Below are 22,920 nucleotides of genomic sequence, written 5' to 3' on the forward strand. Positions count from 1 at the left end.
TTTTTTTTTTTTTGCTGTTGTTTTGTTTGTCGTGGAAGGATACGTATGTGAGGTATATGAAATCAAATCGATGCGTATGTGAGTATGTGTGTGTGTTGTAACATGGAAGTGATCGATTTCTTTAATTGGTACTTGTTTGAAAAAATTTCAGATTCTAAGGAAAGAAGTAAGTCTTCTTCAGGAGGAGAGCAATCAGAATCAGATTCAGAGTAACAATTCTTTTCCCTCTTGAGATTTTCTGATGATTGGTTTCACTGTTGTATTGTATCTGATGGGTTTTAAGCGGAACTAGTGGCTCTCTTTTGTTTATATTCTTTAAAATTTTGTGTTTTGTTTCTTTGATCCGATTATGCATTGTTTGTTTGGTTCTTGCTTGCATGTTATAGTCACTGTTGTGTTTCTTCCCGAAATCACAAATTATTTAGTAACGGTGAATATGACATTGTACAAGGTTGATCTTGAGACGATTTTCCAATTGACTTATGCTTTCTTTATGTGTTGATCAACTCTTTTCTCTTGCAGATATGTAGATATTGATCTAGCGGATATCCGTAGGGACGTGCAATGCTCCATATGTTTAGGTGCCTGCTCTTCTTCTTCCGGGACCATTATTGTGAATGTTGACTACCAACTAGGAAAATAAGGCTTCAGCTACTTTCATCAACTGACATAAATACAGTCATTATAAAAGAATCTAGTGTTGCACAAGTTTGTTGTTTAGATTGTTCTTGGATTGTCAAGTTTTCTCATGCAGAGTCGTGTTTTTACATTATCATTCATTTTATATTGGATCAACTCTGTTACTGCAGTTTACTAAATTTGACTGATGCAAGTATTGGTTTTCATTTTCTAGGAATTATAAGGAAAACAAGGACTGTGATGGAATGTCTCCACCGGTTTTGCCAAGAGTGCATTGATAAGTCAATGAGATTGGGGTATGCTTTCCATTTGCATGTTCATCATTATATATAGCGAGCCTATTCTCGGTTATACTAACTGGCAAATACATTTTCAGGAACAATGAGTGTCCTACTTGCAGGAAACATTGTGCAAGCCGACGTTCTTTAAGAGACGACCCAAACTTTGATGCTTTTATAGCAACTTTGTTCAAAGATATTGATAAATATGAGGAGGAGGTGAAGCATTAACATTGTTTCCTCTTCAACAGTTTTAGACAAGGTTACTTTATGAGAGATTACTGATGTGTTATGCCTTTCATTTTCGTTCAGGAATTGGCTTTTAGTCAAGATGACGAGACTCGTAATAAGCAGGTCAGGAACCCGAGGCATGGCCTCATACGACTAACTCACTTAAGTATATCAAATGGTTCTATGGTGACTAAGTGATCTGTGCATCATTGTTCTTCTTTTCTAGATTCAAGCATCTATAGCTCGGGTATCACAACGACAGTCTTCAGCCCTTGCAAAAAAAAAGTCTTCTGGTAAAGACGCAGCAGTCTTATCGAGACCCCGACGTAGTGCTAGTGGCTCCAGAAGAAGAAGGAACTGCAGAAGCATGGAACAGGATACATCAGAAGCCCATGATGATGATGATGATCAAAACAACGGAGGCAAAGATTCTTCTTCAGATGAGCCTTGTGCCCCGCAGAGAAAACGGAAAAAGCGCTCAAAAACTCAGCCTTCTTCTTCAGCTGCAAACAACAACGATAACTGCGCAGGTAATGGCACAGAGCGGGCGCATCATAGGGACAGCAGAGGAATATCACCTGGGCTTGTGTGGAATGCGGAAATGCTTGCATGGGGAAGAGGCGGTACACGGAGTAACACGAGACAAGGACATAATAACCAGGGAGCTAGTAGTAAGAGGAATGCTCGCTTGAATAGACTTGTCGAATATCTCGGGAACTTAGAGGGTAACAGTGTCGAGGTAACAAAAGATTATGCTCATTGTTGACTAGTGTTATGATTTTACAGTTAATAACTAACGACAAACTTTGGTTTTTGAAAAACATAAAATTGTTCTGCAGTTGGATATACCTCTTAAGCTTATCTCGCTGGATGCAACATGTTTACCAGACTTAGTTCATCCATATCTTCGTTGCCGACCTACTTTGCTAGTAAAACAACTCTGCGAAGTGAGTTCTCTCCCTCTGCTATTATAATCTTGGATTCTCCACTTGTGGGGATGAGAGGAGAAACCAAATCTGTTGCAATGACATGGATCTTGATACTTGTATTTATCTGAATGTTGAACAGTATGTAGCTCGCCAGATGCAATTGAAGGCTGAAGAGGTTGAATTGTTGGTGTCTAAGGAAGGAGATAAGGCAATCGGGAATCAGACCTCAACAGAGAAGATGCAAAGTCTTAAAGATGATGAAACCCTGGCAATGCTAAAAGTTGATTGCATTTCGAACCATGGAGATACGGTACTGTTATCTAACCCAAATTTAGAAATCATCTCGCTGTGATACCTTCTGAAACTTTCCTTTGTTTGTTTTTTTTTTCTTCTTCAGATTGTAGTGTACCGCCAAAAGAAAATCGGATAGAAGAGGTTGGATGGAGCAAGTGTATATGAATGAATTAGACTGTATGCTCTTGCTTGTTTTCTCAGTTTCCTTTTTAGCCATTGTTTCATATATTTTCCCTCAGTTTAAATAAACTTGAGAATCAGGAGGATATATAAGACAATGATATGTTAAAGCAAAAAAAATAAAATAAGACAATGATATGTACTGTGCTAGTCTGCTACTATACTAGAAGTACATAATATATATTTGGCTGTTTTATACTCTAGCTTGTTCTCAGTCGTCATGGACCAATTTTTATATAATAATTAAACTTCTTTTCCATTTTAATAAACTTGAGAATCAAGAGGATGGATACACAAGACAATGTACTATCAGTAAGTACTAAGGACACAGGAATAATTAGTACCGAATCAATTTACAAAGGGAATGTAGGTGGTTCAAGCATTCATGAACAATTCAGGCTGCTTCTGCTTCAGATTTTTTTTTTTTACTGCAAACAACTACCTCATCTGACCAGCAGAGGCGCTGGTAGCTGCAGACACAGTTGGTCGAGCCATCATGGTTCTTCTTTCGGTTCTCTTAATGACTCTAAGATTGGGTGATTTTGGTTTTGTGGTCCCCTTGTTGGACCTGTTACATGAAGTTTTTTTTTCATCAGTGTGAGGATTACTAAAAAGCAAAGAGAAGATTGGTTCTATGAAATCTGTTTTTGAGTTGGAACTTACTTCTGAGGTAAGAAGGGTTTGTTGAAGTTAGGCACAGGTCTAGCATGAGGAACCATTGTCTTTCTCATTTGCTTCAGAGCTCTCTCTTCCTCCACCTGACACAAAATTAGCAGAAATTGATGAATATGTCCATGCTCGATGCAGGTATATCTTTTACCAAGGTTTATGAGGGGTATTTAGCAAGTTAAGCGGGTGTATTTATAATGCATACCATCTTTGCAGCTTCACTCTCTTCACGGTATCTCTTGTACTGATTCTCCTTCTCTTTGATCTGGTTCCAAATAGAATGGACATATTCATCAATTTCAGAGGTTATATTGAAAAGCATTCTTTTGTCTGCTAAAATGACTGCAAAATCTTACCTTATGATCAAAGTCTGCTCGCTCAACAGCTCGATGCTCTACATGAAGATTGAACTCCTGAATTTCTGTGAGGGGCATTCGTACTTTCCCTGGAACAGGGATTGGGTCCCTGAGTGATCAAAGCAAATTGTGAGCATTTTGAAAACGTTGATAAAGTAAGTTTTTGGGAGATAAACAAATAGTAAAAGAGGGGCAGGTCTTACTCTTTTATAACTGGTTGTGCTTTAAAGAGCCTCTTCTGGGCCTCTTCTCTCTCCATTCTCTTCCTTTCTTCCATTTCTCTTCGTAGTTCCTCTTCGTGCCTTACTAAACTCTCTAACTGGAACGGTTCTGGTTGTGTGCATTGCTTAGGTTCTGGTTTTGGTGGTACCTGGGAGTTGGAAAACGTAAAGATAATAATGTCAACACCATACATCTCTTTCGCAATACTATAAACAAAAGTAAGGAAGGAGAATAAGAAGTTTAGGATTGCATACCACTGGATAATCCGTCGTGTAAGGATATGGGTTTGCCTTTGGAACCCTTGCCTTTTCATCTCCTATTTTTTTATGCACGAGCTCCATAAAAAATTTCTTCTCTTTCTCAGCCCCTCGTTCCTGGATTCCACAAAGTAGTTTTAAAAGAACGGTCAGTAAAGATTGGTAGCAAGTCACTTTGACCTTAAAGAAGAGGTTGTTCACTGCTCACATACCTCTGTCCTAAGATTGAAGGGGTTTGGAGCAGTGTTCCTTGGTAGAGGCTTTTCATGGAAAGATTCGGAGTTCAATGAGAGCTGCCAAGAAAAAGTCGTGTCAAACACCTAAATAGCTAAAGAAGACTTGCATAGAGCGGGTTATGTACGTTAGTTGATATATACCTTGTCGAATATATCCAAGACAGAATCTGGTCGTGATATCCTCTCATCTGTCGCAAAGTGAAACTCTTGAGGTATCGTTATGTGTTTCTTGGTGTTACAAAAGATGCCCATCTCTCCTTTACTTTCAAATATCTGGGTGATTTGATGTAAATCCAAGTTAGATTAAGATAGAGAAAATGAAATAAACAGTATTTAAACTACACCTTCAGTAGTACCTTTTTGTTCAAAGGTTTTGCTTTAAATTTTGGTGCCTTCTCTAGTTCCTCCTGCTCAAGTTCCGCAGTAGTTTTTGCTTTAGTAGGACGAGCTCTTAGCATTGTTTGGAGCACAGGGCACTTTGGTTCAGTAAGGTGAGGCCTCCAATCATTATGCTGAGTCTGAGGAAAACAGAGGCATATCAGATGGCATGGAAACAACTAACAAAGTGTGTTTTATGCATACATACAACTTTTCTGAGGGGTGAGAAGAAACTCTATACCTGCTTAGACACTTCCGTTGAAGCTACTGAAGAGGACTCTGCATGATGGTTAGCCCTTGCCATTGTTTGAAGATGAAATTCCTGCAACAGTAAGAAAATGAGATCGTTTATAGATTGATAAAAACAGATTCATTAAGCTATGAGTCTCTTCTAAACTGATGATACTCTTTGATGGGTGGGGTATCTACCTGAAATTCTGGCAGATGTGGTGTACTTCTTTGTGGCGCAGGCAAAGCTGGAGCTGCCAAAATCTGCATCAAATCACAGAACGCATTGGTTTTGTTTAGTTTTCTATTTCTTCAATACAAATATACCTCGGTGGAATTAGATGCTAATTACCTTCTTGTTCACAGGTCGAGCTTTAAACTTGGGAATCTTTGCCAACATCTCTTCCTCAAGTTCTGCACTGCTCTTAACTCTCAAAGGACGAGCTCGTTGGGATGTCACAAATTCTGGTTCCTTCGGTCTTGTCAGTGTCAGCTTAGGTCGATTCTGGACAAGGAAAACAGTACCATCCTGAAATTTAGTCAAAGATATAAAAAGACACGAGACAAGTAAAAGGAATCAGAGAGTTTCGATTGTTTATTACCTGTGGAACAGAATTGTTGGCGTGAGGCAATGACAAGCCTCGGGTGCTTGTTTGGAACTTCTTCATCAGTTCAGCAGTTGAAACAAAAGGTGCTATTTGCTCACGGACATAAACCTTAAGAAATGAAAACAAGAGTTGAGAGGTCTGTCTGACAATAAAATTTATTGAAGCAACCCTGATGCAAAACGTACCTTTCTATTCTCCTTTGGAGTATGCTTAGTGACTGAAGGGCATGCGTTGAAACCGGTGTTTACAAGACCTTCTCTTGTCTTGTGGAGCAGAGTTGTTGGCTTTGGATTGAGAATCTAGATAAATCAATGAAGAAAAAGTTTCAGTCACGCAAGTAAGATATGGAATGGAAGGTTACTGATTCTGAACAATTTGGCTCACCTGTCTTGATTTACCATCATCAAGCTTTTGCCTTTTGATGGCTTGGTTTTCCTGAATCAGATTGGTAGTGCTAACTATGTTTCTAACACTCGTTTCCCTGCAATGAAGCAATCAAAACACACAATTAAGAAAAACTGTTACAATAGGAACGTGAAACCAGAATTGGGTATAAGAATGGTCATTAAGAATGTTAGCTACCTTTTGACACTTTTCTGATGACTGCCTTTGGCTTGAGACAATTGTGACTGGTTTTTGGGCCTAAGAGCAGATGGATTCTTGAGGAGACTAGCAATCTTTCTAGCAGTTTGCTGCTTCTTAAGGTCCATCGACTTTCCTCCTTGAGAGAAATGCATTGGTGGTTTGGGTGTGGAAGCAGGAGGAATGTTCTCCTTGTCTTGAGTCTGCTCAGTCGTCGCATTACTGTTGAATGAACAAGAAGAGAGAGCAATTAATTGCTCTCTCGGCTCACTTAACAGTGATCGAAAAGAAGGACGATAACGAACCTGGAATCTGTGGTCGTCTTGTTGTCGATCTCTTCATCCTTGGAAGTGTCATGAGACGGCTTAACTGTGCTTGCTTCAGTAGTAGGAGTAACTAGTTCTTTCTTGGACTCAGAAGGCTGTGATTGTGAGGAGATAGTAGCAGCAACTGGATCTTTATTCTGCAAACAATCAGAATCAGAATGATTATTAGTAAAAGCTGAATCTTTCTCCTGCTTGTAATGAATGGGATAGATAGTAAATAAATCAGTGATGATGATTGAAAAGAAAACCTTGATCTCTTCATCTTCTTCATTGAAGTTGCACATAGTCTCTACCTTGAATGATCTCCTTGCTTTGATTTTAGGAACCGAAGCTGCACACATTAGAAAAGACGAAACCTTTTGAATTGAGAGAGATCGATCACACATACAGTCAACAGAAATCCTAACTTCGCTTATCAGAACACAAATCAGTTAACCCTAAATTTATTTCACTATGATATGTCCACAAAACTGAGATCGAATCAGAAAACCAAAATCAGAGATCTGAGAAAACCGATAGTATCCACCCAATTAATTCCGAAACCAAATTTAACCCTAATTAACGCAATTCTCAGATTCCGAATCAATAAACCCTAAAAAAAAACGAAATTGAAATCAAATTAAGGAGAAGAGAAGGAAAAGAAAACTAACGAGAAGGAGCGCAGCTTAACGCGGATTGAAACCAAAGCTCTGCTCGGCGAGACTCATCTTCCGTCTCTCCGTTAATGAAATCAAACCACCGCGGCGCTAAGAACTCATACGTCTCATCAACCATCGTCGTCACAACACTACCAATTGATTCCTCCGCCGCCGCGTCCATACTAAAACCACAGAACTAGGAGAGAGCGTGAGAGAGAGAGAGAGAGGAGCGTTTTGTTTTTGGGTTTCCTGGGTCCTTCTTTTACAGAGAGGGGAATGTTGTAATCAGAACTAAAAAGGAATATGGAGATCACTAACGGTCATATAAATTTTTTGAATAATGGGCTTTCTCTCTTATAACGTCCCTTATTTTTTTCCTTTTTTTCTTCTTTGTTCTCTGTATCCGTCTCTTGTTGTCTCTAACGGCTATATTTCTACCACGCTCTCTCGCTCATGTCTCTTTTTTTTTATTCCCACCCTTGAAACTGTGTCGTTTCGTAGTTTTTTCCTTTATGTGTCAACAAAAAAATACAAAACCCATTAACGTGTTCCATATACTTTAAATGGTGATCCGATCCATTAGAGCTAAATGGGCTAAATCAAATACTATAGTATTCAATGAAATTTGATGGACGAAATGAATGTGGATCAATCCACCTAATTTTTAGTTTTAATTTAACAGTTTTAACATTATCAGACCATCGTTATCATTGTCATACACTCATCATCATACCACCACTAAACCTACCATAACCGGTCCACCATCATATAGGTAACAATATAACCATCCATCAGCATTATTATAAACCCTCGAAAGAGATTCCAGTCATCCACACATATTCGACACCTGATTTTGATTCGTTTAGGCAACGTGAATAATATGAAATCCGATAATTAGTATTTTATGGAGAGGAAACTGTAGTTTGACCCCAAAAAAAAAAATGGAGAGGAAACTGTACTATATTATTTTTATTTATTTATATCTTTAATTTATCAAGGACAAAAAAAAAATTATATTTATTTACAGGAAACAAGTTCAAATGACAAAATGGTCCAAAGGAATTTTCATCCACAATTCAACATTCTTCATTTAGATATCGGAACTGACGTTTAATAGTTCTCTTCTTCCTTTTTGCTATATATTCCAAAATATAATCACACACCTAATTCAACTCTCTTTCTCTCAATTAAAGAATCCTTAAAGAAGATGGAGGCGCCTAAAGATCTTCCAACCTTTATCCACCAAAAACTGAAGACAACGCGACTCACAAGTCTGTGAACTCGTGGGGTATAATAGAGAAGACTGATACAGACTCGCAGGGATCTAGCACTCCACTTCCGATCTCCACTTTTCCAAGGTTCCGGAAAAAGCAAGTCGTGAAGAAAATTCCAAACCCATGGGTCCCAACTATATCCATGATGCTGAACAGTCACCCAATGACCCAACTGAGAGGGCTTTGAACTTCGTAGCTCGAGCTCATGATGAGTTTCTCCGCTAGGCTATCAGTGGCGCCAGTGTATTGAAAATGGCATTTGCCTAAGGCCACAAAATAGTAAAAAATTATAACGCTATATTTTTTTTAGTTAGATTATGTATTTAGTTTGAAAATGTTTTTACGCTTTTAATTATAAAAATTTATGATATTTTTTTGTTATAAAACTCTTCTTATTTCATATTTTTTAATTTTAGATTTATATTTAAAACATATTATATAATGTATTAAATATTTGAAAGTAAAATGAAAAACTATATAAAAATTGAGAATTTGTATTAAAATTTTATATAAAAGTATATTTTTAATAAACTAACAACATGATAATGTGACAATAAAAATAGATGGTATGATATTTGAAAATCTATTTTATGTGTTATAAAAACACATAAGTCAAAATGTTTTACTTATGTTTTGTTCATTATTTACTTATGTTTTGTTTATATTTTATATATAATTTGCTTATTTTTTTGTTAATATATATTTAATATTTCAAAAAACAAAAAAATAACTAATTTATTGTCATATATAAACAAAACAGAAGTAAAATATATTAGATGAGATAGTTAAAGATCACTTTATTATATATTTATGTTAACTGATGATGGTGTATACTTATTATATATGTAAAATACTTGTTGAAAAATCCCTTTCACTACAAATGCAAAGGCAAAACAAAAAAAACAGTTGAAGAAAAAAAAACTAGAGACGAAATCCGTGTCGTAATCATTATATCAATGCAAGTAATTCATCCAAATATGCACTTAAATTCAATAAAAATAGATATTGTATATATTAGCTAGATATTTTGCCCAAAAGAAAAAGAAAAACAAAAGCTAGATATATTTACATATGCATCTATTGTATATGTCTAATTCAAAAGTCAGAAGATTGATATTTAACAATATACTATAATTTAATATAAGATACTATATACTATGATTTAATCATTGGTTAAGTAATTTTATCATTTAGAATAAAATATAAAAAAGGAGGTTTTTCTCTCTTCTCTCTCTTAATTTTTCAGAGAGAGAAACTTCCATCGGGTTCTCTTTGCCGATGTCTTGTTCGCTCCGGCAAGGTAACCGGCTTCAATCTGACCAACACCGGCTTCTTATGTGTGTGATTGGGTCGGATTTTGTTTCCGTCATCGACCGTTTTCTTTAACGGTGATGGACGGCTCTGCTTCCGGCATGAGTTGGCCCCCTCGGTGATTTCATGTCCGGCTTTGATTCCGGCATGCGTTGGCCCCCTCGGCGATGTCATGTCCGGCTCTGCTTCCGGCATGCGTTGGTCTCTTCGGCAACGTTATGGTCGGCGAACGGAGAAGGTAAAGGAAATATCTCTCTTTTCTCTCCAAAAATCTTTTAGAGAGAGAGAAGTCTTTTTGCTCCGCCGTCCGATTGGTGTCAATCAGGTTCCCGTCCGACATCCTCCGGCTTACATAGGGATGGTTGGTCGGTCTGCGTCTAGCGAGGTTCGGTTCTTTACCAACATCGGCTAGCTTTGCTTCCGGCATATGTGGCTTCCATGTCACATGTGGTCGGCTTTGTCTCCGGCATAGGTGGTCTCCATGACATCTGTGGCTGGCTTTGGCTCCAATGATATCTGTTTCCACAGCGAAATCGGTTGGGTCTCTATATGGTTTTACTTATGTTTAGGTTGAGTTGGATCTGGTAGCACTCTGTTTTTAAGGTTTTATGTTTGCTTAATAAAGCTTGTTTTTTAGTTAATCTCTAATGGTTAACCGACCAGAAGTTACGGGTTAATTGGATTGCACTTATAGCTCGGCCGGGTCGCGCGTTAAGCATAAAAGTTCCTGGGACTGGGGTTAAGTGAGAGATTCAATTTCTCTCTTAATTTCTTGCAAAGCTTGTCTTAGTGTTTTTACTTCTTTTGCTTTGTAAACTTTGGCTTTGTTGTCCGATCGATTGCCAGCCTTCGTCAAAAATAAACTTTGTTGACAGCAAGTCTATGTTTGGTGAACTTCCTTGAAGATTAAAAGCATTTGTTTGAAGAAGAAGATGAAGAGGAATTGCAGATTTGCATAAAGTGGAGTCATATTCTCATCAAAGCTAAAACTGGGATTTCGCCCTTAATTTTCTTGGCGAAGCTTGAGATCTCACATAAGATTTGAGTAAGCTTTCCGGCGCCTTCGACCGGATTTGAAGCGTTCCGGCAATCGGCCGGTGATCGGAGTCTCCATCCTCTTCGGCTTCCCACGTGTAATCCAATTGTTTCCTCTTAGTGTCACGTGTCTTCTGTGTTGTCTACTGCTTTTTCTTCAGTATTAGGTTTCCTTATTTGGGCTTTTGGGCTTTCAATCTGTTTTAGTGGGTATGTTTACTTTAATGAGTCTGTAAATTTTTGCTTGATACAATTGGCTTTGTCAATTGTCCATGAATAAAATTAACACACTTGTGAAAAAAAAAAGAATAAAATATAAAAACCTAACAAAACTGAAACTAAACAGAAAAATATTTTTTTTTCCATATCAATCAAAGATGTAAGATCTATGTGAATATTATGAATATATTTAAAATTATTAAAAGAAATTAGCAAAATAAAGGGAGTAATCATATCAAGAAAAGTTTTGTATGATGATGTTGAGTAGATTTCTGGAAGAAAAACAAAAATACCCACCCATAGAGAATATCCATATATGAAATACCAATATTGCATACATTTTTCTGAAAACACTTTGAAGAGAAGAAACATAACAAATTATGTGAGTATATTATATTTACTAGTTTTTGAAACTAAATATGAATTTGTGGTTAATTTTTTTGCATTTTTTAATTAATCGTTTATTTTGAGATTTTTATCAAAAGCATTTACGAATTGAGATGTATATAACGTTGAAATCTCGGGCGCACAAGTTCAAACTTTTGCCGTCAAAACAATCGAATCGTTCCATGAAGCACAAATTGAAAAGCTTTTGGATCATGTGGAAAGGGAACAATGACGTACGTACGGACAGACGATACCCCCAAATTAGATACCAAGAATAAAGTACCAGTCCAAAAACATTGAACTTACTCAAAACCTAAAATTAATGTCTATAAATAACGAAAACAATGTTCCTTTTGCCATCGAAGTACTGTTATTAATTTGTCGTTTATTCTTTAAATGTAAATTACCGCTTTCATTTTATATTTGTTTTTGTCGTGATGCCATCCAATTCCATATGAAATTACACAATCGGACTTGATTTATTTTAAAAATTTGGGGCATAAAAGTTATAATATTTTTAAGTATTACTTTATGAGTTGAAAAGTCTTGTGAAGGTAGAAACCAAAAATGTCTTTGCTTCCATCAGAGCCACGCAACCAATGGAAAACGTGACACTTGTACATACACATGCACCAGTTTTTTAGATACATACAAACCGAAAAAACAAAATATAAAAAGAGTTAATATTAAATCATTTGTTATCCCCTGATAATTGGCGTACAAAATAGTTTCTTATATCTCTTTTGTATTTAATCTCGTGCATATCCTTTCTGTGTTGTAAAGTCTTCTTAGATTCGTTGTATGCAAGATATACTTTAAAAGCTTTATATAACATTTATTCAGATAATTATGCAAATGTATTATTGCATCATATAACTAGCTAGGTCTTCTATAAATCAAACTAACTAGTTAGTTTTAGGTTTGTATCAGTTTCAAAACATGAATATTCTTTTAAATTAAGAAAATACTAAAAATGTTCTACAAAATCATTATTTCTTCTCAAATTATAAATTTATCTCTACATAAAAAGATTCGAAGACTGTTAAATTATTTTGCTAAAAATAAAACAAGCTAAGAATATAGTATCTGAATTTCCTTTTTCTTTACAACTATATTTGAATTTCCTTAAAATTCTATTACATCGTTGCTTTTATGTTCTTGAAACATGATTGAACCTATACTCCGAGGGGATGAACAAAATTTATTGTTTCTACCAGTTAATTACTTTTCAACAATTTGCTCATTCAGTTGATATAATTTTTTTTTTTGAGAAGAAGTAAGTCACAAATTACTTGGTAAACAAACTAAAAGCCAAATTCATAATTTATAAGAAATTTGTAATAAAGTTAGTTGTTTTTTTCTCCTTACTATCAATTATAATTTATACTTCCATAGTTCTATCTAAAAAAAAAAACAATTTAAGAAAAGTAAAATTATATTTATGGATAATTGATAAGGGAGAGAGAAAGAGATGATGATGATGATGAAAACATAGGCACATGTGTTAGGTCTGAAGTAAGGAGAGCAAGGCAGCTCCTGCTTCTTTGCATGAAACCTCTCTCACACTCTTCTCTTATCTCGCCACGAACCCTCTCCCCCATACCCTCTCTCACACGACTCCCTTCCACTTTTCTTCTCTTGTCTTCTTCTTACATCTCATCAAACCACATATTTAATGTAATAATCCAAAACTAAACCAATATTTTTATATACGTTTTAACTTATTCCGCTGTCTGTATCTATATTCAGTCCCATATATATATATACACCACAATATCCCATCTTTCATCTTACACTCATCCGTCCATCTCTCAAACACCAAAACAACCACAAAACATATATAAGACACACAACTTACAGATCTCACCATGGATGTCGTTTGTACGGAACATCAAATGAGGAAACCAACGGTGGAGATACCTCCGAGGAAGCTTCTTTTATCATCCAAGAGTTTTCCGGCAGCGGATTCTTCATCCCCTCGTTCGCCGCGTAAACATAACTGGAACAAAAGCAACAAAATCACATCTGAACACGAGGAAGACAGCTTCAACAACGAAGACAACAATAACAAGGAGATTAAAGAGTACTGTTATGACTCCGACTCTGATGATCCTTACGCAAGTGATCATTTCCGGATGTTCGAATTCAAGATCCGACGTTGCACTCGTAGCCGAAGCCATGATTGGACTGACTGTCCTTTTGCTCATCCTGGAGAGAAAGCCCGCCGTCGTGATCCTCGCCGCTTTCAATACTCCGGTGAGGTGTGTCCTGAGTTTCGCCGTGGAGGTGACTGCAGCCGTGGAGATGACTGTGAGTTTGCTCATGGTGTCTTCGAGTGTTGGCTCCACCCTATTCGTTACCGTACTGAAGCTTGTAAAGACGGTAAACACTGCAAAAGAAAAGTCTGTTTCTTTGCTCATTCGCCACGTCAGCTTAGGGTTCTTCCACCCGAAAACGTTTCCGGTGGCTCAGGTTCGCCGTCTCCAGCGGCTAAGAATCCGTGTTGCCTGTTCTGTAGCAGCTCTCCAACGAGCACTCTTTTGGGTAATTTGTCTCATCTCTCACGTTCTCCGTCTCTGTCTCCACCTATGTCTCCGGCTCACAAAGCCGCTGCTTTTTCACGTTTGAGAAACCGCGCCGCCTCTGCTGTTTCAGCCGCTGCAGCCGCTGGCTCAGTTAACTATAAAGACGTTTTGAGCGAGCTGGTGAATTCGTTGGATTCGATGAGCCTAGCGGAAGCGTTGCAGGTTACTTCCTCCTCGCCAGTTACAACACCTGTTTCCGCAGCTGCTGCAGCGTTTGCCTCCTCCTGCGGTTTGAGCAATCAGCGTCTTCATCTCCAACAACAACAACCAAGTAGTCCTTTGCAATTTGCTCTTTCGCCTTCCACTCCAAGTTACCTAACCAACTCGCCTCGTGCTAACTTCTTCGGCGATGATTTCACTCCTCGACGGAGACAGATGAACGATTTCTCGACGGTTGCGGCGGTTAGGGAAAAGACGAGTTTTGAGGATGGTTCTTGTGGTGACCCTGATCTAGGATGGGTCAATGATCTCTTGACTTGATTGATCGACGGTGGAGATTCGCCGAGAGGAGATCTGACTTTGAGTATGTAAATTTCGGTGGAAGAGTTTTGATCACGTACGGTTCATGATCAGATGGGGAAATAATCGGTTCGTACCGGTTTAGTCAAATTGGAGAAATTATTAATGTTTGTTCAAATTTGTTTTGAAGATTTTTTTTCTTACGAATTTCCACGGAAGCTAATTAAGAAGTGTCTAGTGTATTGTCTTTTATTTCTTAGATTTTTCTCTTCTCTCTGATGGGATATTTTTACCAAATAATATGTTGAACTTGTAATATCTTAGCTTGTGGATTCGGATTGTGCAATATTTCACCATTTCTATATAATTCGATATCGTTTCTCTAATGTATACCTTGTTTGTTAAATTGTTAATTATTAGCGGATTCAACAGTGTAGTTTTCACTATATCTTCATGATATTAAAGATTTAACTGATGGATTTTGTTAGTAGTTCAATAATATTAAGATTGAAAACGTATAAACTTAGACGTTTTCGGTTTATACATTTTAAGTTTAATGACAATGGGTGAAACAATGGAACATAATCTATGAAGTTCTCGAAAATGTTTTCTCCTCGTCCTCAAACGTGTTATGTTTTATGAATAACGAACGTAGATACATATGCACAAACCTCGAATTATTTCGTCTCTCTCATCCTCTGACGTGTGATGTTTTGGTTGTGCTGGTAGACGAGAATATTTTTGTATAACGTTTCCGGTCAGATTAATATCACATCCTTGTTTAATTATTAAAAGTATAACCTGTGACGACATGCTCTCGAATTGTTTCTTTGTTGGACACACTACACGAAAGCCATTAGTTTTTCATAGGAGGCATGTGTATGTGATTGACAGATGTACATGTTGAGACGTGTCCAGTGCATTATATTTTATGAGACACATACATTGCATGTGTGGGAGCTACGAACATGTATATTCTTTTCTCTGGATTCTGGTCATTAATTATTGCTAAACATAGATTACTCTTAGTAATGGAGATTCTCCAATCTCATGGAAGTTAAGAGAGCTTAGGAGGAAGAAGAAGATAAGATATTTCAATAACCAAAGTATGTTATTTTCTACTCATATGTTATTTTTACTCATATTCTAATAACATATGATGGAACACAAACATATACGTATAACTATATACATATTGTCATGATGTGTTAGAGATGTTTGGATCGGTTTGTCATTGTACTATTGAATATCTATCATTTAACAAATATTAGTCTTCTTTTTTTCCTTTGATTATATTTAACCTTTCTCCTATAGCACACAATCGAAAAGGCAGGGGGTGTTTGTGTGGGAAGTCAGAGATGCCTCATCACAGCAACGTGGGAGAGCGTGGGTAGGTTAAAAGACAAGAAGTAAGATAGTTTTGTTGTTCCACGTGTCATTGTGACGGCGAAAAGCACACGAGCCACCTACCTGACACTAAAACCTCATCACCCGATCAACACGAAGCCCAATGGTAAAGACTTATTAGGATAAGAAGTCGTCTCAAAAAATTCATACATGCATTATGGAAAAGGGGCAAATGATAAAACCAATACTTATTCTCGCTTCTTCATTTCATCTTGAAAGTTTAACAGACCAATAGACAATGAATATCTACCCAATAAAAAGTACACACAAAAAGAAGAGCCATACAATAATCAACAGTACAAAGTTCTCCAAGAAAACAACTGAAAAAAAGGATAATTTGTTAATATCGAATTAACATTTAGGCACCTAAGTTAAGGTCTAGATTCACGTTACCATCCACGGCTGAGTAAGACTCTGGCTCGACTTCCACGGCTGATGAAGACTCTGGCTCGACTTCCACGGGGGTTTCAAGACCAATACTCAACCCCATATCATCTGGTTCAAACCCGAGTGGATAAACTCGATCCAGCTCCTCTCTCAACTCAATAGCCTCCGGCTGATCTAGGTAAAACCCAGCAACTGCTTCCGCTACAGCCGGAGACAAGACGTCCTGAGCACCGGCAGGCTCCGATAAGGAAAAGGATATCTCCACATCCCGAGCACCAGGTGGAATTGTCCTCACTGGCGTCACCAAAGCACCCCTGCCGTGTCCGGGGAGAGGGAAGTTGGTTATTGCCTTGGAGCCACGAAACTCTCTTGCCGCGGAGTCGTAAGCTCTGGCTGCATCTTCCGCCGTGTTAAACGTCCCAAGCCACTTTCGGTTCTTACTTATCGGATTACGGATCTCGGCTGCGTATTTTCCCCATGGTCTCTTCCTTACCCCTCTGTAGCGCACTTCTCTAACCATTTCTCCGCCGCCGGCGGCGTTGGTCACACTCTTTTGGTCCTGGGGAGTCATATTTTTGGATTTTGGTGGCGAGCTGATAATATTTTATTAGTAAAGTATGCGTTTTATAGAAGTTGACGTGTAATCTCGTAGAAAAGGGATGAAGTGAGAAAGAGATAGGAACAATGTCAACGTGGCGTCGCTTTGTCACTGAAGTGGCCCCTTACTTGATAAGTGAAGATTTTTTGTTTGCCCTAAATACTGCGCTCCTGCTGACTTTGTTGTGCCTTGGCGGCGTCTCTTCAAATCCATTTATTTACTCTCTTTTTGGGCTTTGAAGGTTTTATTACTACTCCTTTGGGCTTTTACATTTTATTTAATAACAACCCCAACAATAAGTATTATGATGCAATCCATATCATTAACGGTACGATTGTTATCACACTATATTTTATCTAGCTAGTGATAATAAACTATAAAAAAGATATTCATGGAGATAAAAATCTTTGTAAACGATAACAAAATTAACGGTATATGAACAGAGCTAGCCTTATGTAAATTGATTAACGATTTTAAAATTTGTAACCATATAAGCAGTATATTGAATCTCAAATATTTCGTAATATCAAAATAAATAACATTTTTTGTATTTACTTAGTTAGTGATAAAAACAGTAAGCATATTCGCAGAAGAAAAAAGAAACAATAAACAATAACAAAACATGTTGTTACTGTTTTTTATGTTAATTTTTAACGGTTTTGTGATTTGATATCAAGATAACTGTGGAATATTTCGTAAAATATTAATAAATCTTGGGTTCACTTCACAACTAAATTAAAATCCATCAAAAACGAAAATTTTTAATTATTTTTTAGAAATGAAAATATATAAGTGTAAAATCTCACTAATTTTAGATGAAAATTTCACTAAGAGGGGGTATTGAACTTGTATTTGGTATGATTTTAATATTTTAGAGTTTTGAAAGATTTGATTGAGTTTTTAGGAGATTTGATTATTTTTTAAAGTTTTTATATTTAAAAAACAAAAAAATGAATGTGATTCTATGAGATTTTATTATTAAACTTTGGGTGATTTTAGAATATTTCACAACACAAATATTTTTTTTTTGTAAATTATTCACCTTCTTTCTCTTTGTTCATATCTCTCTTACCTCCATTATAGGGTTCTTGATCCGTTTCTCTTTAGGTTTTGTTATCTTCCCAGTATAACTTTTTTTTATCTTTAATTCGTTTGTTTTCGTGTCTCCTCCGTCTCTTCTATTTCATCAATTTGGTCCTTATAGGGTTTTAAGATTTTCTCCTTCTTCCTTGCCCCTTTTTGTTTCGTTGGGTTAAAGCTAACCCTACATTTACTTTTTGTTACTGATTTTTTTTTCTTTTCGGCGTTTAGGGGTTGGTGAGTTTAGTCCGGCGTGTTGGGAGAAATTGGCAAACTTGTGGTGAGGTTCTGAAGCAAAAGCATGAGTATTGATTTTCCCGGAAAAGTAGAGAATTAGTGGGAAGTGTTTTTGGTGGGAAGTGTGAAGGAGAGAAGAAGAGGAAATCTATAGGCATTCCACTTGCCTTGTAATAACTGAAAATCCTTTGAAAAACTATCCAAGAAGGTGTGATTTTATTAGACTTATTTTTCAACTAAAAAACAGAAAAAGTCTCATAGAATTATGTAAAGTATCAGTTTTTAAAAAAGTTGTGAAATTTTGAATAACAAATAGATTTTAAGTAAATTTTATAAATCATTGATTGAATAACAAGAGATTCTAGAGTAGTTTAAATAAGTTTACATAAATTCAAATTAAATAACATAGGATTTTAAAATTTTTTATAAGATCTTTTAAAATCATCAATTGAATAACATAGAATTTTAAAAATACTCTAAAATTTTTTAAAATACCAAGTTCAATACCCCTATATAACATTAGTTTCTATAATTCTCGTTTTGCCAACCACACCGTCGCCCCAATTTAAATACCACATTTGAAGAATCGAAACCCTACTAATAGTCACAAATCTAACTCCTAAAAAAATTTTGAAAGAAAAAGAAAAAAAAACCCTAAGAGCATGTGCAGCGGCGTATTATTTGTCCGTCCTTCATAATTAAAATGTCAAATTTAAATCTAAACCAATGAATTACCAAAGAAACGTATCTACAAATAGGACGTATATTGCTCGGTCCTTCATAACACGTGGCCGCTTGTGATTTGTTTGTCTCGTTTGGGTAGGGTGAACCGGAGAAATCGAAGTTTTATCGTCATTTGTTTTCTCTCCGTCTCTCTTTCTTTTCTCTCTCGGAATTGGTTCGTCGTCATCCTCCACCTCGTGCTCATGTGGTTACTCTGATATTTTGAATTTCGATTTCGGTAATTTGGATTTTTTATAATTTTTTAGAGAGTTGGGATTTCTCGATTCAAAGATGTAGTTTTAGGATCTATATATATATCAATTTGAGATGGTCGACGATTGTGAAAAAGCCAAGTTGAAATGGTGTGATAGTATGATTTTATTTGGTCAAAGAATGGGTTCTGTTCTGCTTTTCGTATTTGATGTTCATTTGTTTGATTTTCTCTGTTTTCACAAGCAGGGTTAAGCAGAAGCTGGAACCAACCACAGGGACTCAGGGTTCAAGCAATGAGTGCCACAGCTCAACGTAATTTTTCGCTATCCAAAGGCGACAATGATGACAAAATTGAACCTGATCATCTTCTTGTTCTTGTTCACGGTATTTTGGCCAGGTATAATGTCTACCAAGTTCATGGTTCTGGGATAGAAACTTTGAAATTTTTGTATACCATTTCTGTTACATGGTTTCCGGATTTTATAAATCGATAGACTCCAAATTTACTGAGACATTGTTACTGCTTGCAGTCCCAGTGACTGGCTCTACGTAGAAGCTGAGATGAAAAGGGGCCATGGCAGAAGATTCTTGATTTATGGTATGCTCATCTGGTTTCAGCTTTGTTATCCTCTGTTAGTTGTGTTGTGCAGTAGTTGGAATATACTTATCAGGAAGAGTATTTGCGAATGGAATGGTAACTTAGCTTTGAATGCATGAGTTGACACTGAATAGAAAATACTTCAAACTCTTATTTCATCTTTAGTAGCAAGAGACGATAGATACAAAATTTCGGAATTTTTCCATGTCTCTTCGTCTAAGACCAGAACTCGTTTTTCTCTTACTAGTCTTTTAGTTGGTATGTGTTATTCTACTCAATGCTCTTTTATGTCCAGCGTGGATCACACATAATGTTTTTTTTTTAATTTACTCTTCATTCTCTGAACATGTACAGCAAGTTCTTCCAATACGTTCACTAAAACATTTGGCGGGGTGGATGGAGCTGGAAAACGACTAGCAGAAGAGGTGAGATTTTATACTCCTACAATGTCATTTCCACTTCTTGTATAGGTGTGGAGATTTTAGTATATTTGAGGGACCAACTGTGAGGGACACCAATGCTAATACTAAACTTAAGAAACTCTAAAAATAAGATTAATATATTTGAGGGACAAAAATTTGTCGTACACCGATGCCCATGCTCTAAGGAATCGAAAATTACGCAATGTCGACGGCGGCGACTGTACCGAAGCGGAAACCAGTGTTTGTGAAGGTGGATCAGCTGAAACCAGGAACCAGCGGCCATAATCTGTCAGTCAAAGTCGTTGAATCGAACCCCGTCAAAGCGGCGACTCGCAAAAGCTCCTTCACTCAGCAAGTTCGATCTTCTCGTATCGCTGAGTGCCTTATCGGCGACGATACTGGTTGCATTCTTTTCACTGCCCGCAACGATCAAGGTACAAATGATCTCTTTTATTGTACAGAGAACACAAGTCACAAAGTTTTACTCTTTTAACGTTTCAGCTCTCTTGATTAAGCTCTCTGTTTCAAAGGCGTTCACTTTCTTTGGAGTATTTCTCTGTTTCTGTATTAAGTAGTCGTCTTTTGAATTGCCGAAGCCTTTATTGGAACTGCTTCAACTCTTATATGTGGTTTTGAACCTCTGTGTTTGTGAAGCGCTGTATCACTGGCTTTATAGAACTGTAGATCACTGATTTCTCTTTGTTGTTACTGTCTTTGTCTCTTCATTGTTCATGTTTTTGCAAACTAGAGTTGTGTTTTTGAAAAGCGTTCTTGTATCAGTTTGATGATAAAGCTTACCTTTTTCAGATTGTTTATTGCTTGTAACTTTAGTTTATTGATGAACAGAGTATATGTCTAAACTTGATTACTGTGTTCCCATTGTGTTCTGCAATATGTACTTGACATTCCCTTTACATAAATCTCTGTTCAGTCTGTGGATACTATATTCACCTCTTTTGTGTTAATGTGAATTTGTTGGAGGTACTAAAGATGTTCGTTCTCTTTTGGTGTTACAAATGTGCAGTTGATCTAATGAAGACTGGTGCAACAGTTATTCTGAGGAATGCGAAGATCGATATGTTCAAGGACACAATGAGAATGGCTGTTGACAAATGGGGACGCATTGAAGTCACGGATCATGTTCCCTTTGCGGTTAATCTCAACAACAATCTTTCTCTGGTCGAGTATGAAGTGGTCAATGTACCTCTTTAGGACTAAATCCGGAGTCTGTCTCTGCTTCTTTTGGTAGTAGTTTAATTTTCTGAGAACTCTCCAGGGCGGTTGGATTAGATTCAGTTATGATTGTTTAACCCGTTGGATTAGTTTTGAGACTAGATCGTGTAATTTTGGTCTTTGGATAGATCTGAATAGTTTTATTCTCTTTGCCTTAGATTCTTGTTTTTAAATTGGTATTGGTCTATTGGTTTCAGTCTTCTTAAAACACCCTCACTCGTAAAATTGTGGTCGTACAAGTGAGCTTAAGATAAACATTAAAATGTGAAAATAAACATAACTCACAACCTTGATCTGTATAACTTTAAGTGTTTTTAGTTTTCACTTTTCATAAAAGACAAGTAAATGGAGAATGCACAGTTTCACAAAAGGTGTTTTGTATTCTCAAATACCAATTCTTTCTAAGGCTCATACTCCTCTTGACTACCCTCCAAGCTCTTGTAGTATTCCTCCATAGTTTCAAACTCGTTGGGATGATTGTTTCCAAGAGCACTCTCATACCCGCGACTAGGGTTGTTCCTACCTCTTCTGTCGTAGAAATATTTACCGTTCTCCATAAACCTTGTATCACTCATGCCTTGCTTCTCTTCATTGCCGTAACCTCTCCTATTATCATTATAGTTGTTGTTAGTAGCGTAAGTGTATCCATTGTTGCTGTTGTTGTTGTTATACTTATCCTTTTGCTCATTGAGATCTTCTGGATCTTCTGGATCTTCGGATTCTTCTTCTTCTTCTTCCTCAAATGCCTCTGGTAACTTGTTGTTTTTTTCTTCGTCAAATGTGGCCATCAATTTCTCAAAATCTTCATCTGTAGTAGTAGATGAAACCGGCCATGACTCTTTGGTTTGAGGAATCATACCAGAACCTGGTCCGAAAGGCCCGTCTCCGAGTCTTCCATTAGCTTGGGCTAGTCCAGGAGCTGGAGCTGGAGATAGAGCCACCTCTTTGTTGTTAGGACGATCTAAGTGAGTGACCTTGCTAAAGAAGAGCTTACCTTCTCTAGCATCAACACTGTGTACAACGAAGCAAAAAACAGCAATGAAACAAAACATGGGTTTCAGAGCAAATGAATCCATCATGAAGAAGAGAGAGTAGAAGATTTTAGGAATTGAGATGTAATTTAGTGAGAGAGTGAGTATATGTATAAATAGAATTAAGAAGTAGTTGGTTAAATGGGCGAGCAAACATGCGTGGATTGAGGAGAGACATTCGTCGTCATTCGCGGCGAGTGATTTTAAAATATAAAGATTGAAAAGGTAAAACAATTAATAAAGTGGGTCTTGTCTCATATATCGAGATGGATATTTTGCCTTCGTCAGTAGTTATATCAACGTTGTTGTATTTTTTTGGTCAAAAAAGAGAAGCACCCAAGAAGTATAATCTACTGTGTAGTTTATTATTGTTTAATACAGTTCTTTTGACTTTTTCCTTACTACTATTTGGTCGTTGAGTTAGTTGAAAAGTGAAGAATAGAATTAGATCATATTGTGTGGTAGCAAAGCTTAACGTCAAAGCATATACTTATACGATCATCACAAGTTGTTAATTTCTTAGTAGATTTTACGATTTACCAATAAATGATTCGAGAAATTCATAGACTCGACTTCACATGCGTTTCAAGGGTTTCAATTATAAAAAAAGTTTGAATGGGAAACAAAAAAAAAACAGTATTTTAGTAAAGGAGAAACGAAATTGATAAGA

At 36.8% G+C, this 22,920-nt stretch overlaps 6 protein-coding genes and 1 long non-coding RNA gene across 8 annotated transcripts in view; 4 read left to right on the forward strand and 3 right to left on the reverse strand.

Moving 5' to 3' along the window:
* The window catches only part of LOC104738877 (putative E3 ubiquitin-protein ligase RING1b), a 10,657-nt gene extending 7,912 nt beyond the window's left edge, over positions 1–2,745 (forward strand). The window contains exons 1-9 of one of the 2 annotated variants that reach the window (XM_019236417.1): positions 154–209; positions 523–581; positions 854–935; positions 1,016–1,136; positions 1,230–1,271; positions 1,375–1,887; positions 1,988–2,095; positions 2,217–2,387; positions 2,475–2,745. In XM_019236417.1, coding sequence (XP_019091962.1) covers positions 880–935; positions 1,016–1,136; positions 1,230–1,271; positions 1,375–1,887; positions 1,988–2,095; positions 2,217–2,387; positions 2,475–2,507 — 1,044 coding nt within the window. In that variant the 5' untranslated portion in view covers positions 154–209; positions 523–581; positions 854–879 and the 3' untranslated portion in view covers positions 2,508–2,745. Of the gene's footprint in view, positions 1–153; positions 210–522; positions 582–853; positions 936–1,015; positions 1,137–1,229; positions 1,272–1,374; positions 1,888–1,987; positions 2,096–2,216; positions 2,388–2,474 lie in introns of those variants that run through there. The other variant, XM_010459089.2, reaches the window with a different exon arrangement.
* Positions 2,809–7,378, reverse strand: LOC104738878 (protein TPX2-like). The gene is made up of 19 exons (XM_010459091.2): positions 7,064–7,378; positions 6,662–6,744; positions 6,393–6,550; positions 6,088–6,309; positions 5,890–5,986; positions 5,691–5,804; positions 5,500–5,613; positions 5,250–5,402; positions 5,099–5,161; positions 4,911–4,991; positions 4,648–4,809; positions 4,433–4,564; positions 4,268–4,348; positions 4,053–4,172; positions 3,780–3,946; positions 3,577–3,685; positions 3,426–3,485; positions 3,215–3,309; positions 2,809–3,119 (listed from the first exon to the last, which is right to left on the reverse strand). Exons 1-19 carry the CDS (start codon positions 7,230–7,232, stop codon positions 2,990–2,992), a joined length of 2,310 nt encoding a protein of 769 aa, XP_010457393.1. The 5' UTR covers positions 7,233–7,378; the 3' UTR covers positions 2,809–2,989.
* On the forward strand, positions 13,037–14,707 carry LOC104738880 (zinc finger CCCH domain-containing protein 2). Its single transcript, XM_010459093.2, has one exon. It carries the CDS (start codon positions 13,146–13,148, stop codon positions 14,340–14,342), a length of 1,197 nt encoding a protein of 398 aa, XP_010457395.1. The 5' UTR covers positions 13,037–13,145; the 3' UTR covers positions 14,343–14,707.
* On the reverse strand, positions 15,393–17,030 carry LOC104738881 (ethylene-responsive transcription factor 10-like). The gene has a single exon (XM_010459094.2). It carries the CDS (start codon positions 16,684–16,686, stop codon positions 16,087–16,089), a length of 600 nt encoding a protein of 199 aa, XP_010457396.1. The 5' UTR covers positions 16,687–17,030; the 3' UTR covers positions 15,393–16,086.
* On the forward strand, positions 18,924–19,535 carry LOC109128840. The gene is made up of 3 exons (XR_002035141.1): positions 18,924–18,991; positions 19,210–19,363; positions 19,497–19,535. It is a non-coding gene; the product is annotated as an uncharacterized LOC109128840 (long non-coding RNA).
* LOC104738883 (uncharacterized protein At4g28440-like) lies at positions 20,142–21,376 on the forward strand. The gene is made up of 2 exons (XM_010459095.2): positions 20,142–20,420; positions 21,011–21,376. Exons 1-2 carry the CDS (start codon positions 20,189–20,191, stop codon positions 21,196–21,198), a joined length of 420 nt encoding a protein of 139 aa, XP_010457397.1. The 5' UTR covers positions 20,142–20,188; the 3' UTR covers positions 21,199–21,376.
* On the reverse strand, positions 21,407–22,398 carry LOC104738884 (protein E6-like). The gene has a single exon (XM_010459096.2). The coding sequence runs from the start codon at positions 22,296–22,298 to the stop codon at positions 21,621–21,623; it is 678 nt and encodes a 225-aa protein (XP_010457398.1). The 5' UTR covers positions 22,299–22,398; the 3' UTR covers positions 21,407–21,620.

Source organism: Camelina sativa, chromosome 14, assembly GCF_000633955.1.
Source record: "Camelina sativa cultivar DH55 chromosome 14, Cs, whole genome shotgun sequence".
NCBI classification, from domain to species: domain Eukaryota; kingdom Viridiplantae; phylum Streptophyta; class Magnoliopsida; order Brassicales; family Brassicaceae; genus Camelina; species Camelina sativa.

Coding starts and splice junctions, on each gene's coding strand:
- LOC104738883 (XM_010459095.2), top strand. CDS start 20,189: ATGTCGACGGCGGCGACTGTACCGAAGCGGAAACCAGTGTTTGTGAAG. Junction 20,421..21,010: donor CACTGCCCGCAACGATCAAG/GTACAAATGATC, acceptor ACAAATGTGCAG/TTGATCTAATGAAGACTGGT.
- LOC104738880 (XM_010459093.2), top strand. CDS start 13,146: ATGGATGTCGTTTGTACGGAACATCAAATGAGGAAACCAACGGTGGAG.
- LOC104738884 (XM_010459096.2), bottom strand. CDS start 22,298: ATGATGGATTCATTTGCTCTGAAACCCATGTTTTGTTTCATTGCTGTT.
- LOC104738878 (XM_010459091.2), bottom strand. CDS start 7,232: ATGGACGCGGCGGCGGAGGAATCAATTGGTAGTGTTGTGACGACGATG. Junction 6,745..7,063: donor GTTAAGCTGCGCTCCTTCTC/GTTAGTTTTCTT, acceptor TAATGTGTGCAG/CTTCGGTTCCTAAAATCAAA. Junction 4,992..5,098: donor CACATCTGCCAGAATTTCAG/GTAGATACCCCA, acceptor TTACTGTTGCAG/GAATTTCATCTTCAAACAAT.
- LOC104738881 (XM_010459094.2), bottom strand. CDS start 16,686: ATGACTCCCCAGGACCAAAAGAGTGTGACCAACGCCGCCGGCGGCGGA.